Below are 15,250 nucleotides of genomic sequence, written 5' to 3'. Positions count from 1 at the left end.
TTTTCCTACAAAATGAACATTATCCTATGTAACTATAATATAAAATTAACATTAATGGGCTGGGGCTGTAGTTCAGTGGCAGAGCGTCTGTGTAGCATGTGTGAGGCACTGGGTTTAATCTTCGGACCACCTAAAAATAAACAAATAATTCTGTCTATCTATAACTACCAAAAAAACTTTTTATTTTTTTAAATTAACATTGACACATACTAACATCTAGTCTTCAGATCCCATTCATGGTTTAATGATGGCTCCAGAAATATTTTTTATAGAAAAAAAAATCACAAATTGCATTTAATTATTTTATTTCCTCAGTTACCTTCAATCTGCAACACTTACTTGGTTTTTCCTTGATTTTCATGACGTTTGAAAATATCTTACTTGATACTTTTGAGGATCACAGGCCAATTATTTTGTAGGACTTTCAATTTTTCTTGTCTGCTGTTTAGTTTATGTGTGTGGATATTCGAGTTACCCATGTTTGGCAGGAATATCACAGAAATGACACTGTGTTCTTTTAATAGAATTCTGTCAGGTGGCATGCAATTTAGAGTTTTCCAATTACTAATAAATATATTGTAATCATTTTATAGATATATATCTGTTTGGATTCTTCAAAGCTACTGGTTTTTCTTTGTAACTAATAAGTATTTGTGGGAAGGGCCATTTAGAATCATGCAGTTTATCCCATTTATCATCAAACTATTTATTACAATTACTATGAACTCAGGGTTTAATTTATTCATTAAAGTTTAATCTATTATCATTTACATTTTCAAATTGGCCCTGATTTAACTTATGGTAGGCTCCTTGTGCTACTTTTGTGTCATTTTGGCATGTCCCCATCATTCCTGGGTAGGGTATTTCTATAATTTGGGGAACAAGATGCTTCAGGTTCACAGGGATTTTTAAATTTTAGTTCATTTTCAGACATAATTTCTCTGTCCCTAGCCTGGAATCAGCCATTTCTCCAAGCAGCCCTGGTTCCTTCTAATAGAATATAATATTTAGCAACCAAGGATCTGGACACTTAATTACTTATTACTTCTTTACTCAACATTGCTTTCAGGCCATCTCAGTAGACAAGCTAGGGGATATACTTACACATGGGTATTTACCCCTCTATGTACTTATATTTTAGTATTTTTAAACATGTATATCAAAAAAATGAATTCATACTAATTCTTTCAATTCTAGTCCAACTCTATAAGCTTCATTCTAGTTTTCTCCTTTCCCATATTTGTAATACCCTCATTCAACCATGAGAAACCTAACATCTGTTATCTTTAATATGTTTACTAATTTAATTTCCCTTATGTGACTGATTTCCCATTACTACTGCAGCTTCCTCCTATGTATGGATATATTCTTTATCCTCTGTGGCTCTAACAGCCCATGCATGGATCCCTACTAACATAAGAAGCTGCCAGTTGTTCCTGGAGAAAGGAACTGGGTAACTGATTGATAAGAATGGAGAATTCAGTTTTGTTGTACCCTATGTGTTTATTATATAATTATGAAACAAAAACTAAAAACATATTTTCCTATTAAAAAGTACATTGATTTTTTCCTTTACTAAAAATACTATAGTTGTTTAATTTTTATCAAGATAACCTTTTATTTTTTTCAGAGTACCCCTGAGTTTCTCTGTATGTACAGATACATGTTCTCTGTATGTGTAGATACAAGAAAACAAGTTCTGATCCTGAAAAGATGTTGTTAGATGATTTTCCTGACAATTTCACATATGCACCATATCTTCATAATGACCTCTTAAAATTAAGAACATACCCAATTTTTTCTGGCCTAACTTCAAAGAAAATATTTATATGGGCTTATAATTATTAAAGGTATCCAGAAAAAAACATGAAGCAATTAGTGATAAGAATGAGATACATAGATATGCTAAACTACATTCTACTCCAAATTGAAATAAAAACTCACAGTTTCATCAAACAAATTAAAACTGGGAATTTTCTATAACTCCATTCAACATTTACTAAACACCTATAGTATGTTATGCACTCAGAAATTTAAAAATAAAGTCTTTTCTGGAATCCACAACTTCTTGTAGGGATGTGTTTAAGTAGAAACAACAGAAAACACACACAAATAAAACATTAGAAGGTTATATTGATTACTGTAAAATAAATAGAGAAGAACAAAATTCATAGGGCATCTGGACCTAGTTAGCTTTTGGTTTCTAGACAATTTGGCTGAAAATTTGCTATAAAACAAATTAAAACAAGTTTGTCCACTTAAGAATTTGGTAAAATTATAATTTAGTAAAAGTCACCAAACCGATTTTTAAACAGGTAATTATTTCTGCTTTCCTCAGTTTGTAGCATAAAAAAATTTGCAACATCCTAAGTAATCAACATTAAGGGATTAAAATGTTGGAGTTACTTAAAAATCTTTCACTTATATTCATAAAAATGAAAACAGACTAACCTTAACAGAAGAATAGACATACTGGTTGAAAATAAATAGGAAAAAAAATTGTAGTTGAATAAAAAGTCTAGATCCTTTTGTTCAGTTTCCTTCACTTAAAAAAACAGTGTGTGTGGTTCATAGAAGCATTATTCATAATAGTCCCAAACTGGAAACAGTTTAGATGTCTATCAACTGACAATATATGCAAAATGTGTTCTATCTATATAGCTATTATTCACCAATAAAAGGGAATGACTTCTGTTGGCATGCTTCATTATAGTTGAACCTTAACAACATTCTTAGTAAAAGAAGATAAAAATTCTATCCATATTAAATGTCTAGAAAGGCAAATTTCAGAAGCAGGAAAAAGTTTATCTAGATCTAGAGGTAGCAGCAGGAATTAACTACAAACAGCTATCAGAGAACTTTTTAGATGATGGAGATGTTCTAAAACTGGATAGTTGTGGTTGCACAATTCCATGAATTAAAGCCATATATTACATGCTAAAAGTTGAGTGGATTGTATGATGTATTCATTATAACCCATTAAAACAGCTTAGAAAAAATGCATAGTCATTATAGAAAGTACTGATAAGTGTTTTGTTGTAGTTTTTGTTTTCTTAAGAAAAGCTTTTTTAAATGAATCCCATTCATTCACTAGGAGTTATCATTCTAATACATATCTGTACAATATGATCTCATTTTTCTCCAAAAATGGAGTCATATAACATTCACTTCAGTATTCCCAAATGAGGAAAATCCTCCTGGACAGCACAGAATTGAGTAAAACAAATATAGTCAGCTCCTCCCATCTATGGGTTCTATATCTGTGGATTCAACTAATCACAGATTGAAAATATTCAAGGAAAAAAGTATGTCTGTACTAAGCCTATACAGATTTTTTTCTCCCTCATCATCACTACATAAACAGTACAATAGAACAACTATTTGCACCACCTTTACTTTCTGTTATGTATGATAAATAATCTAAACATGATTTAAAATATGCAAAAGTATATACATAGGCTATAGGGAAATACCACACCATTTTATATGAAACTTGAACATCTGTGGATTTTAGATAGATAGGAGACAGTCCTAGACCAATTCCCCATGGATACTGAGAGATGAGTGTATACAGTAAAGGAACATACTTCATGTTCCCATTTTGTGGGATGGGAACATAAATCAATCTTGGATTACAAAAGTGAATTGATTTCTCTAGTATTTCAGTTGCATAATTCTGATTAAGAATTTCAAAAGTGATATAATTTTTGCCTTTTTAAATTTAAATTAATTGGTGTTTTTCATAAACACCAATTCTCCTAGTTATTTTTTAATTCTTAAGTAACTCTATAATTAATATTTTCTTATTTTTATTTCTTTACAGGCCTACAGCAGTGAATTCTTTGATTTCAAAATATGGATTTCAGGAGCAGCTTCTGTACTGTGAGTTTTGTTTAAATTATAAGTTAGTTGGTGGTAGTAGTCAGCTTTCCATCAATATAACAAAATACCTGAAATAATTAACATAAAGAGAAGAGCTTTACTTTGGCTCATAGTTTTGGATATTCCAGTTCAATATCAGGTAGATTTATTGCTTTGAGCTTCTGATAACATGTCAGATGACAACTACAGGGAGCCTGTGGCATAGCAAAACCTTTTACATCAGGAGCCAAGGAACCAAAAAAGAGGAAGAAGCAGGATCCCACAGTCACTTCAAGGTCCATCCCAGTGGCCTAACCACCTTCCACTAGGCCCCACTTCCTAAGGCTTCACCATCTCCCAATTGCTCCACAGATGTACCTTTGGTAGACATTCAGCATCCACACCATAGCTGCTGAATATACTGTTAATATAAAACTTAATAATATTGATTTTTTAATCTTAAAGCAATATTACTAAAATATTTCATGGTTTGAAAAGGTTTTCATATAACGGTTTCCATATATGTGTTGATCTTTATATCTACCAGACATTTAGTATTGGATAATACTAGAGAATTGGAATGAAAATTTATATATGAATGAAAATATACATGTATACAGACTACTGTATATAGAGATTTAAAATTGTAGGATTGAGAATAATTTTTGTTTCCTATGGTTTTTCATATTTTTAAATATAAAAGTAAATAGGGTTTCTCTAACAAAATTTTTGCAGAGTTTATAGCAATAAAAATATGGCTAAATTTTTAGCATTCAAACAACAGTATCTCCCAATTAATCTTGGTCTGTTGTCTGTTTTGTTTGTGTGTGTGTGACACTCTTATGCATTTTTGAGGTGTTTTTACGATTGGCTAGAATACTTTTTAAAAGCAGTGACAATCTTTCAATTCAGATGATATCTGTGCAAATATGAAAATCTAAAATGAATGGAAAAGATATTCAAGTATTGAATTAAAAATTTTCACTGTATTTTTCAGAATATGAATTTTAAATTTGAATTTTTTGTTTAAGACATTTTAAATTAAACTAATTGGAAGCTATGTAATAGAAGCTTGACATAATTTCACTATAATGTTAAGTTTTTCGAGTACTAATTGATAACTTGAGAACTTTGGTCAGAATTTCGAATAGATTTTTGTATAGTCACACTAAATTGAAAATCATGTTTTGTGGTCTCCTGAGAACTCTGGACTTTTTTGATATCATTGAAATTCTGAAATTCCTATGTAAATTTTTTATTAGTTACACATGACAGTATAATGATCTTGACAATTCATACATTTGAATCAAATGGGGTATAATTTCTCATTTTTCTGAGTGTACAGGTTGCAGAATCACATTGGTCATACAGTCACCCCTATATACATACAACAATAATAATGTCTATTTTATTCTGCTGCCCTTCCTATCCCCCTTACCTCTCCCCTCCCCTCCCATCACTTCTCTCTACCCAATCTAATGTGACACAATTCTTTTTTTTTTTTTTTCCTCCTCACAACATCATACTGTTGTATTCTGTATAACGATGAGGGTCTCCTTCCATCTTCCAGTGCAATTCCCCTTCTCCCTCCTTTTCCCTCCCACCTCTCTTCCCTATTTAGTGGTAATCTTCTTCTCATGCTCTTCCTTCCTGTCCCATTTGAGTCACTCCCCTTATATCAGAGAAGACTTTCGGCATTTGTTTTTTAGGGACTGACCAACTTCACTTAGCATAATCTGCTCTAATGCCATTCATTTCCCTGCAAATACCATGATCTTGTTATTTTTTAGTGCTGAGTAATATCCCGTTGTGTATAAATGCCACATTTTTTTAATTCATTCATCTATTGAAGGGAATCTAGGTTGGTAATTTTTTTATATTAAAGGCAATAATTTTTTATAAGCCTTTGTGCCAGACATCTTTTAATTAGCTGGCTAATTCATTTATAAATGGCTCCTTTCTGCCTTCTTCTATCTTTTTTAGAGGATTTTAATGGTTAAAATAACAAAACATTTAGTTAAATTTTCTTGTTTAAATAAAAAGCATAAGTTTGTATTAATTGCAGCACTATGCATTTTTTCAAACTGCTCTCAGTCTTATGATGGCAGTAGTGGTAGTAAAGATACTTAGTTAATATATATTGACTGCTTACTATAGACCAGCTAGTGTTTCAAGCAGAATACTACAGGCCTATGAGACAGATATTGTTATTGTTCCATTTCACAGAGAAGAAAATTAAGTTATAAGCTAGTAGGTGTCAGAGTTGAAGTTTAGCCTTTGGAAGTCTGACTCCAAGATCCATCCTGTTACGCATGCTTACTTCTCTTTTATGTATAGTTGAAATGTTTTTCTGTTTAAACAGTGTAAATGTAATAACTAATTTAAAATTTTTATAACTTTATTTCATACTGCTGTTCTAATATGTTCCAATTATCTTGATTTTTCTAAATATCAGGAAATTAAACTAGCTAACTTAGGAATTGAATATTATCTATTTTCAAAGTGATCATTCACTTTAAAACAAATCATGAAATAAATAATGGCATGTTAGTTTTTTCTTTAAATAAATAAAAAAAAAGTTCAATATGTTAATATTAGTTACCAAAAATTTCCTATATTTACAACCTGAGTATTACTGTAAGTGGCAGGAAAGTTTTATTTATTTAAAGTATAATATATTGTTATTTACCTTTTAAATTGGTTTTTAAAAGGGTAAAAATAGTTTAACTGTGAAATGATAAAGTGTTTTTTTTTTTTACTATTTTTAAGATTTTACCTGTTCTGATTTATTTGTATTTGTATGTGTTTGTTTTAAGCTGTGCTCGAGGAACTTGTTAATAATGGACGGTTACGAGGCACTGTAATTGGTGGGAGACAGGACAAAGCTGTGTTTGTCCCTGACATCTACTCCAGGACACAGAGTACTTGGGTGGATTCTTTTTTCAGGCAGAATGGTTATCTAGGTAACTTTTTAAATTTTCTTTAAACCTAAAATTTTTTTCTAATGCTAAAACATTTCTGGAGGGTATTTATACTAACTCTGGAGTTAATATGTACTTTGCTATTGTTGACTGTTATTGAGCTTCTAGGTATATTGATGACACAAAACTTCAAATATTTCAAATTCATAAAAGTAATTATACTATATCTTACATTCTCTGAAGCTGTCCAGTTTTTTTGTTACAGCATCTTAGAAATATTTATTGACTGTCCACTTTACAATGTTCATTTGTATCAGTTATATAGTACTTCAGAAACATCAAAGTTACTCTTAGTTTTGTTTCTCAGGTTCTGCTATCATATCGTTAAAAAAACAGCTTTATAACCCAAATCAAACCACATAACAGATTATTTCTCAATAATAAACCTATAATGAACAGTTTAAATATATCCTAGGATAATGGACTTCATTTATGCTTACTCGACTTCCTATGACAAACTTTTTACCTTCTTCAACCACAGAACTGAATTAGAACTTTGTTATATCTAGTTTTCCTAAGTGTGATTATCTGGAGTAGGGATTGTGTGGTGAGGAAGGTAGATAATCTTCAATAACTAGAATGTCTGTATATTTAAGTATATTTTTATTTTAAATCTTTTTCTAACTTAAATTAGACTGAAGAACTACTTTGTCCTAAGTTGTCTGGTGATACATTTTGAAAAATAGATTCCATTCCTTAAATATATTAAGCAAAATTAATTCCAGTTTTTGTTTCATCATTTAAATCATACCTTCTCCTTTGCTCCCATTTTTGATCACATTGCTGTGAAGTCCTCATGTCTTCCTTTGGTCCTTCAATTAGAGAGGGGTTGACATAGCTGATATTCAGGAAGATACTCAAACCACTTTTTGTACACATATCTTTAGTTTTAAAATTTTCATAAGGCAAGAAAACCAGGAAATAAGGTGCAATTCTTTTCTGCTTTATTCCTAAAAAATAGTAGAATGCAGTACCTTTGTGATTGAAGAATAGATATTGGTGGAACGTTTTGTAAGATTTCTAAAAGGTGTAAATGATTTCCAACTTTGTTATATATTTCCAGTTCTTTCCAATTTTGTTATATATTTCTAGAATTTGATGCCTTGTCCAGACTTGGAATCCCAGATGCTGTAAGCTACATAAAGAAAAGATATAAGACTACACAACTCTTGTTTTTGAAAGCAGCTTGTGTTGGTCAAGGACTTGTGGATCAGGTGGAAGCATCAGTAGAGGAAGCCATCAGCTCTGGAACATGGGTTGATATTTCAGTATGTTTTATTGTTTTATTTTTCCTTACCCAAGAACACATGTTTCACTAGTAGATAGCCATTTTAAAAATTAGGATATATAAAGGTAGTCTTGGCTTTAAAGGTCAATTTTATTAGTCATTATTACAACAAAAATGATTTTAATTATTTTAAGCTTTAAGTATTTCTAACCATTAAAATAAAGAATATCCTTTTACATGTCCACAATCAATATCCAGAGTTCTATGAATCTCAAAACAAACAAGTAAATAATGTAACACTCATATCAATTCTGATACAGAAATCAAAGAGATTTTTCACATCTTATTCATGCACTTAAACAACCACTGTCATCAGGCACTGTGTAGCATTTATTTATTTATCTGTTAATCTCTGCTAATATGTTAACATAAGCTGCCTCTGGCATTGATAGTGTTTTACTTCAGTGTTCAATGTTGACCTACCCTTCATTATGCTAAAAGGATACATATATGTAAAGATAAATAAGAGGCCAATTCTTTATTTTCAAGTTAGGAATCAGAACCTCTTTATAAAGCAGAATTCCATTTGGAATATGAAAGTTCCCAAGATTTTCCATTCATGCAACAAAATTTATGAAATACTTTCTGTATGCAAGGCATCATTCTACTTGTTGTGTGTATGGCAGCCAAACAACTTTTCTGCTGTCAGGAGGGACACTTTTATTGGTGAAAGTTTAATCAAAATGACAATTTCAGATAGTAGAAAAAGCTAAGAGGACATATATTTTGTGGATTTTTAAGAGAGGGAAGCTGAGTGTGACTTGTAAGTTTTGGTGTTTTGAACCATTATTGAAACGTCTATTAGGCATACAAGTGAGGAAATGATGTAGGAAGTAAGATATATAATTCCAGAGCTCCAAGTGGTAATGAAACCAGAAATATAATTTTGGGAAGTTATCAGTATAAATATTGTTCCTAAAGTCACTGGACTTTATGAAACCACCTAGAAAGAGTGTGTATATATTATGTGTGTATACATAATATATGGGTATATGTTATAATAATATATATAATAAATTAAAATTATATGTATGATATATACAGATAGAACATATACATACTGTAATGTGTATATAATATATATATATATATATTTACATATACATAATATATGGAACAAATGGTTTATCTATATTATATTGCATTTTCATTCCATATTTATTTTGTTTGTAATTCCAGCCTCTGCTTCCCAGTTCTTTATCAGTTGAAGATTCTGCCATATTGCTTCAGCAGGTGATGAGAGCATTCAGTAAACAGGCTTCAGCTATAATCTTTAGTGACACTGTTGTGGTCAGTGAAAAATTTATAAATGACTGTACAGAGTTATTCAGTGAATTGATGCACCAGAAAGCTGAAAAGGTATACCATGTTTCCTTTCATTGGTCTCTCTAAACAGTATTTTCACATTAGAATCATCTGTCATGTCTTTTGAAAAATCAGATAAACAGTCTACCCAAAAATGAACACTTTGAATTATACATCATTTTCCCTTAATAGATCATTTTTTTTATTTCCTCTCACAGATTAATATTTATTTTTCTTTAGTTTCATCAGAATATATATTAGAACTTGGAAAAATAATTTTACAAATTAAAATCACATAAATTATACATATCTGTGGATATGTAAAAGTATAGTGTATTCGTACTGTACACACACAAAATATATATATGTTGGGTTTTTTGGGGGGTGGGGGTAGTACCAGCAGTTGAACTCAGGGGTACTCAACCACTGAACCACATCCCCAGCCCTATTTTGTATTTTATTTAGAAACGGTTTCACTGAGCCTGCTTTTGCTGAGGCTGGCTTTGAACTCAATGAGCCTCCTGTCTCAGCCTTCTGAGCCATGGGGATTACAGGCATGCACCACCATGCTGGGCAATAAATGTATTTTTTAAATCTATCATATCCTTGTTAATTTTACGTAGCCAGAGTATATAAACAGGTAACTAGCTGAGAATAGAAACTTTCTGTCAAAATTGATTAGTGTTTCAGAGCAACTGCTATCAAAGTATTTTGAAGAAGAGGCAATTTTAGGTCTGTCTTAATGACTATTGAATTCATATTTCTAATTAACAACACCAACTCTTTATAAAGTTTGCTTGAGTAGATAAAACAAGTCCTGTATTTTAAACTGCTAATAAATTAATGTACGCTTAATAAATATGTAATCTGTATTTTTCTATACTCCTTTTAAGCTCTTTAATATTAGGAAACCTAAGTTTAAAAATGTTTATTCTATATATTACTTTGGACAAGTAGACTTCCAATTTCCTTATCTTCAAAGAAAAGATGATGATGCCTACTATATTAAGGATAAATATAAATAAAGGGATACATATAAATTTCTGTTGTAGTTTATTAAATTATTATTTTTATCTATGATTATTAACTAAAATTAAAACATTATTATCATTTTTTTAGTATTCTGTCTAACCACAAAAAAATGGTTCAGAGAAAGGCATTTGTATTACGTGAACTGTAAACATTGTAAGCATTTTTCTTTAGAACACCAAAGAGGAAATTATAGCATTTTTACCATGAAAATGTACTTTTGACACTAGAGATTATAGAACCCTTTCCCACAAGAAAGAACAAATCTCTACACTTGGAAATAAATAGTTCTGTGTTGTAAACATCAACTTTTAAAAAGCAGAGATAATCAAGAATGAATCCAGAGGAAAAAATAGATTTGTGTGAATTAGTGTGGTTATATAGGTAGGGAATGTCATTTTCATTATCTTTCTCATAATCTCAAGTAACCAGGTGGTACTGGACTTGAGAGTATCAATAAACAGTGGTAAGATTAGCCAATAACAGCTGAGGAGAGTTGCTCAGTGACCAACCATAAGTTCGGCAATAACATAGGCGTTCTCATTATTTTGTCTAGTAATGCATACAAAAAGCCAAGAACAACAGAAGAGACTGATTTTTAGCAAGGAGAAATTGCTTAAGAATGGCAGTTGTGAAATAAAGCTTGATAGTTCTTTATAATTTATACAGTATATAAACAACTTTTATTTAATGCTTTTCAAAATGCTATATACATTTGACCATTAAAAATTTGTTTAATTTCAGGAAATGAAAAATAATCCTGTGCATTTAATCACTGAAGAAGATCTTAAACAAGTTTCCATTCTAGAAAATGTTAATACAAATAAAAAGGATAAAAAAGATGAGCGTAGGAGGAGAGCAACAGGTAATAAATTATTATCAATAAAGAAGATTGAAAGATGAGTTTTTATTTGTTGCAGTGAACTTTGCATTTATTAGGCCTTTTGAAATACCTTTTACTTGATTGATTCACTTTTAACTGCTCATATCAACCAAATCTTTCACTATTAAATTTATTTAAGCTAGTGGATTATTGGTGATTGCATATTCTGTTTTCTCTTGTGAAAAAAAACTGATTAAATTTTATGATTGTGCCCAACTCCTGTTTTCCCACTCACTCTATATTCCAGCCCTGGGTTTTTTTTGTTTTGTTTTGTTTTGTTTTGTTTTGTTTTTGTTTTTGATTCTCAAAATTCCCAGTTCAAGGCCTTTACACTAGTTGCTCTCTACCTGTAATGCCCTGTCCCAAACTTCAAGTAACTGATTCCTTCTTTTCATTTAGAGCTCAACTTTAAATGTCTTTCTCAGAGGCTTCTACAACCCCTAAAAAATAGTAGCCATAGTCACTGTTTATCTTGCCAGTTTCTTTCCTTATTTTATTACTGTGTTATATTTTATTGTTTGGGAACATTGTCTATCTCTGTTAGTGGTTGTATTTCTAGTACCTAGAACACCAGTTGGCATATTTTAGGTGATCTCTAAATATTTATTCAATGAGTGAATTTCCCAATGAGTCATTGTCTTTTTAATTTCCTTTTTAAAAATTTATAGTCACTGAAAATTATTCTAGGTAGCACTGATATACTAGTAACTTGCATTTGAAAAGTGATATATATTTTCCATTCTTTTTTCCCTAGGAAAAAGTTATTAATGCCATACCAAGACTAAAAAAAATATATTCAGTGTTTTTCATTAATTAATATGTAGCTACATTAAAAATACTTTATAAAAACTAAATTTTTGCTATGTGGATTCACTTTTACTTTGTTGAGGTAGTTTCTTCTTCTAAAGCATTTTCATCAGAATCTTGCAGTGGTCTTTTGAAATTTCTCTCTATTCTTTCAGGAGAATTAGAGAACTATAGTAAATTACTTTAATATATCATAGTAATATTCATAGCCATGCATGTTTTATTTTGCTTAAATATATAATTTTAAATGCATCTTAATTAACTGGTGAATTATGTCAGGATAACTAGTTTGTTTTTTCTTTATGATTATAAGGTCATATGGATTTTTATCTCACTGATAGTGTTATTATATTATAGTAGTTTAATTATAGTGCATGAAATCATGTCTCAAATACAAGTGCCCTTCCATAAGAAACTTATTGCCAAATATGAAAGAGCACATTCACTTTAGATGTGTGCTTATGAAAATAGTATGTTTCCATCATAAAAGCAAGGGAAAGGTAAATTAATAGAAGTCTTAGTTCTAGGATATGATGAAATCTAAGGGAATTCTATTTAGAATTTAGAAATATATCATTAGTTTATAGAAATCCCAATAGTTTATTGAAAAAAAGATTTTATGAAGAAATATAATTATAATATTTTATAACCCATTATCGGTATTCTATTTTGTAGAATAGATATTTGAATGTAAATATGTATTTTTTTACTTTTTTGAAAGTGTTTCAGTTTGCTTCATAATTTTTATTTTTTTTAGTCTTTAAACTGTGATCAGTAATGATTTTTTTTTTTTTACATAACTGTCATGGTAAACATTTACTGAGCACCTGGAATATTTCAAACATTTCTGTATCCCAAAAAGTACAAACATTGAGATGTGCTCCTTGCTATTAAAAAATTTGTGATTGAGTTGAGTGGTCGGTGAGTCAGGATGTCTCCTGAAGATGAGTAATACTCTTTCAAGCAAGAAAACAAAACCAAATATAGCTATATTTGTGAAGTTTCATAATAGGGGGTTTTAACGATACTGTGACAACAGAGATGAGCAAATGAAAACACTTTGATGGCGGGGAGGCGGGTACTAGGGATTGAACTCGGCTCTCAACCGAGCCACATCCCCAGCCCTATTTTGTATTTTATTTAGAGACCAGGTCTCTGAGTTCCTTAGCACCTCACTGTTGCTGAGGCTGGTTTGAACTTCTGATCCTCCTACCTCAGCCTCCCATGCTGCTGAGATTACACATGTGCAGCACCATTCCCAGCAGCGATGTGAAGGAATGGGTTTAGCTAAGATCAGACATAGCTGCAGAAGTAACATAAGAGGAAGAAACTGCTTTTAGAATAGGCAAGAGAAGGTTGCCTAAATTCAAGAGGATTCATATTTTATTATTTTTTATTGATCAAATGTACTTTAATTATCTTTCTGCTCTGAAGTACAACAATACATGTCATCATTTTTCTAATACTAACTCATGTCATTTTCATTATATAATACTAACTAGTTTCATTTTCCACCAGAGGGCAGTGGAAGTGTGAGAGGAGGAGGAGGGAGCAACGCCAGAGAATACAAAATTAAAAAAACCAAGAAGAAAGGAAGAAAAGATGATGACAGTGATGATGAGTCTCAGTCATCTCACACTGGTATGTATTTTTATCCTTTCTTTGTGTATGTACGATTTTTTTAACAAATTTTCTTGATATTCATATCATTCATAAATATGATGCTTATATAGGAAGTACTTGCTTTGCATAGTTTCACTGGGTACAAATTTCAGGAATCACAATTTAGTTAAATAATCATCCCACCAATAATACAGCCCAACTTTCAGTTACCACGTTACCCTGATATATTAACTGCTAGTAGTTAAATAATGTACAAACTTCACTGCTAGGTCTTCAGGACATGAATCACTATATAAATAATAGATGTGCTGGGCACAGTGGCACATACCTGTAATTCCAGTGACTCAGGAGCCTGAGGCAGGAGAATCGAAAGCTCAAAGCCAGCCTCAGCAAAAGTGGGGCACTAAGCAACTCAGTGAGATCCTATCTCTAAATAAAATACAAAACGGGGCTAGGGATATGGCTTAGTGGTCAAGCGCCCCTGAGCTTAATCCTTAGTACCAAAAAAAAAAAATGTTTTTAATTAAAAAAATAATAGATAACATATTATGATCACTTGTTTTTAAGGTTTGTCAGTAGTTGATTACTGTACATCCATTATTCTTTATGCACAAACAACAAAGCATATAGTTGTTTTGCCTTTGTCTCACAGTGATAAACCCATGTGACATTTTTTAAAAAATGGATAATAAATATGAAAGTGCAGAAATGAAAAGTAATGACACTGGAAATAAAATTGAAACCAAGTATAATGGAATAATAGAAGGAATGGCAGATTGTGGGAGTATTGACAGTGCCATTGTTCAGGAGACTCTAACTACACACAAAAGAGGAACAGTAAAGTCGAACTTATTGATGTAAACAGAGAAAATGGTTATGATAAAAAGGAGATAAATTTCTTAGCGAACGTAAAATTGGCAAAAGAAATCACATTAAAAGAACTCTTGGAAATGCTTCAAGACATTGAAAGGCAAAAGATAAAGTGTTTAAAGCTGATCCAGACATTTTATGCATATTTAATTTTTATAATTTTTATAATAATACCTAACTGCTTATGTCTAAAGGGGAGAATTAATTAAGTGTATCTTTCTTTTCCTTGAGTTGTTAGTGTTTGGCAATATTAAGTCTGCAAGAGACATTGTATTTTGTTTTTCTAAATAAAATTATGCATAATTTTTTATTTTTTTCTGTTAAAGAAACCATGATACTACTCTCCTCCTCATCCCCAGCAAAAAGAAAATTGAAAACAAACCTCAAATGATAATTTGAGATTTTTTTTCTTTTTCACAGAGTTTATTGCCTATGAACTATAGCTGAGAAATGCAAATTACAAAGGACATGGCTGCAGCTATTAATATGCTTCTATTTTTAATAGCTTAAGATTTTTCTTTAAAATATTCTAAGAAGGTTGAAGTAGCTACTGTTCTTGACATGCATAAAACAATGTTAATTAAGAAAAATATCTTTGTAGAA

General features: G+C 30.9%; 1 protein-coding gene across 1 annotated transcript in view; it reads left to right on the top strand.

The window, feature by feature from the left end:
• Ufl1 (UFM1 specific ligase 1) overlaps window positions 1-15,250 on the top strand; it is a 31,595-nt gene that overhangs the window by 8,812 nt on the left and 7,533 nt on the right. The window contains exons 7-12 of the mRNA XM_026392762.2: window positions 3,824-3,882; window positions 6,678-6,824; window positions 7,935-8,110; window positions 9,310-9,489; window positions 11,209-11,329; window positions 13,673-13,795. Coding sequence (XP_026248547.2) covers window positions 3,824-3,882; window positions 6,678-6,824; window positions 7,935-8,110; window positions 9,310-9,489; window positions 11,209-11,329; window positions 13,673-13,795 — 806 coding nt within the window. The remainder of the gene's footprint in view (window positions 1-3,823; window positions 3,883-6,677; window positions 6,825-7,934; window positions 8,111-9,309; window positions 9,490-11,208; window positions 11,330-13,672; window positions 13,796-15,250) is intronic.

Source organism: Urocitellus parryii, chromosome 8 (assembly GCF_045843805.1).
Source record: "Urocitellus parryii isolate mUroPar1 chromosome 8, mUroPar1.hap1, whole genome shotgun sequence".
Taxonomy (NCBI): Eukaryota; Metazoa; Chordata; class Mammalia; order Rodentia; family Sciuridae; genus Urocitellus; species Urocitellus parryii.
This window is presented reverse-complemented; position numbering and strand designations above follow the sequence as displayed.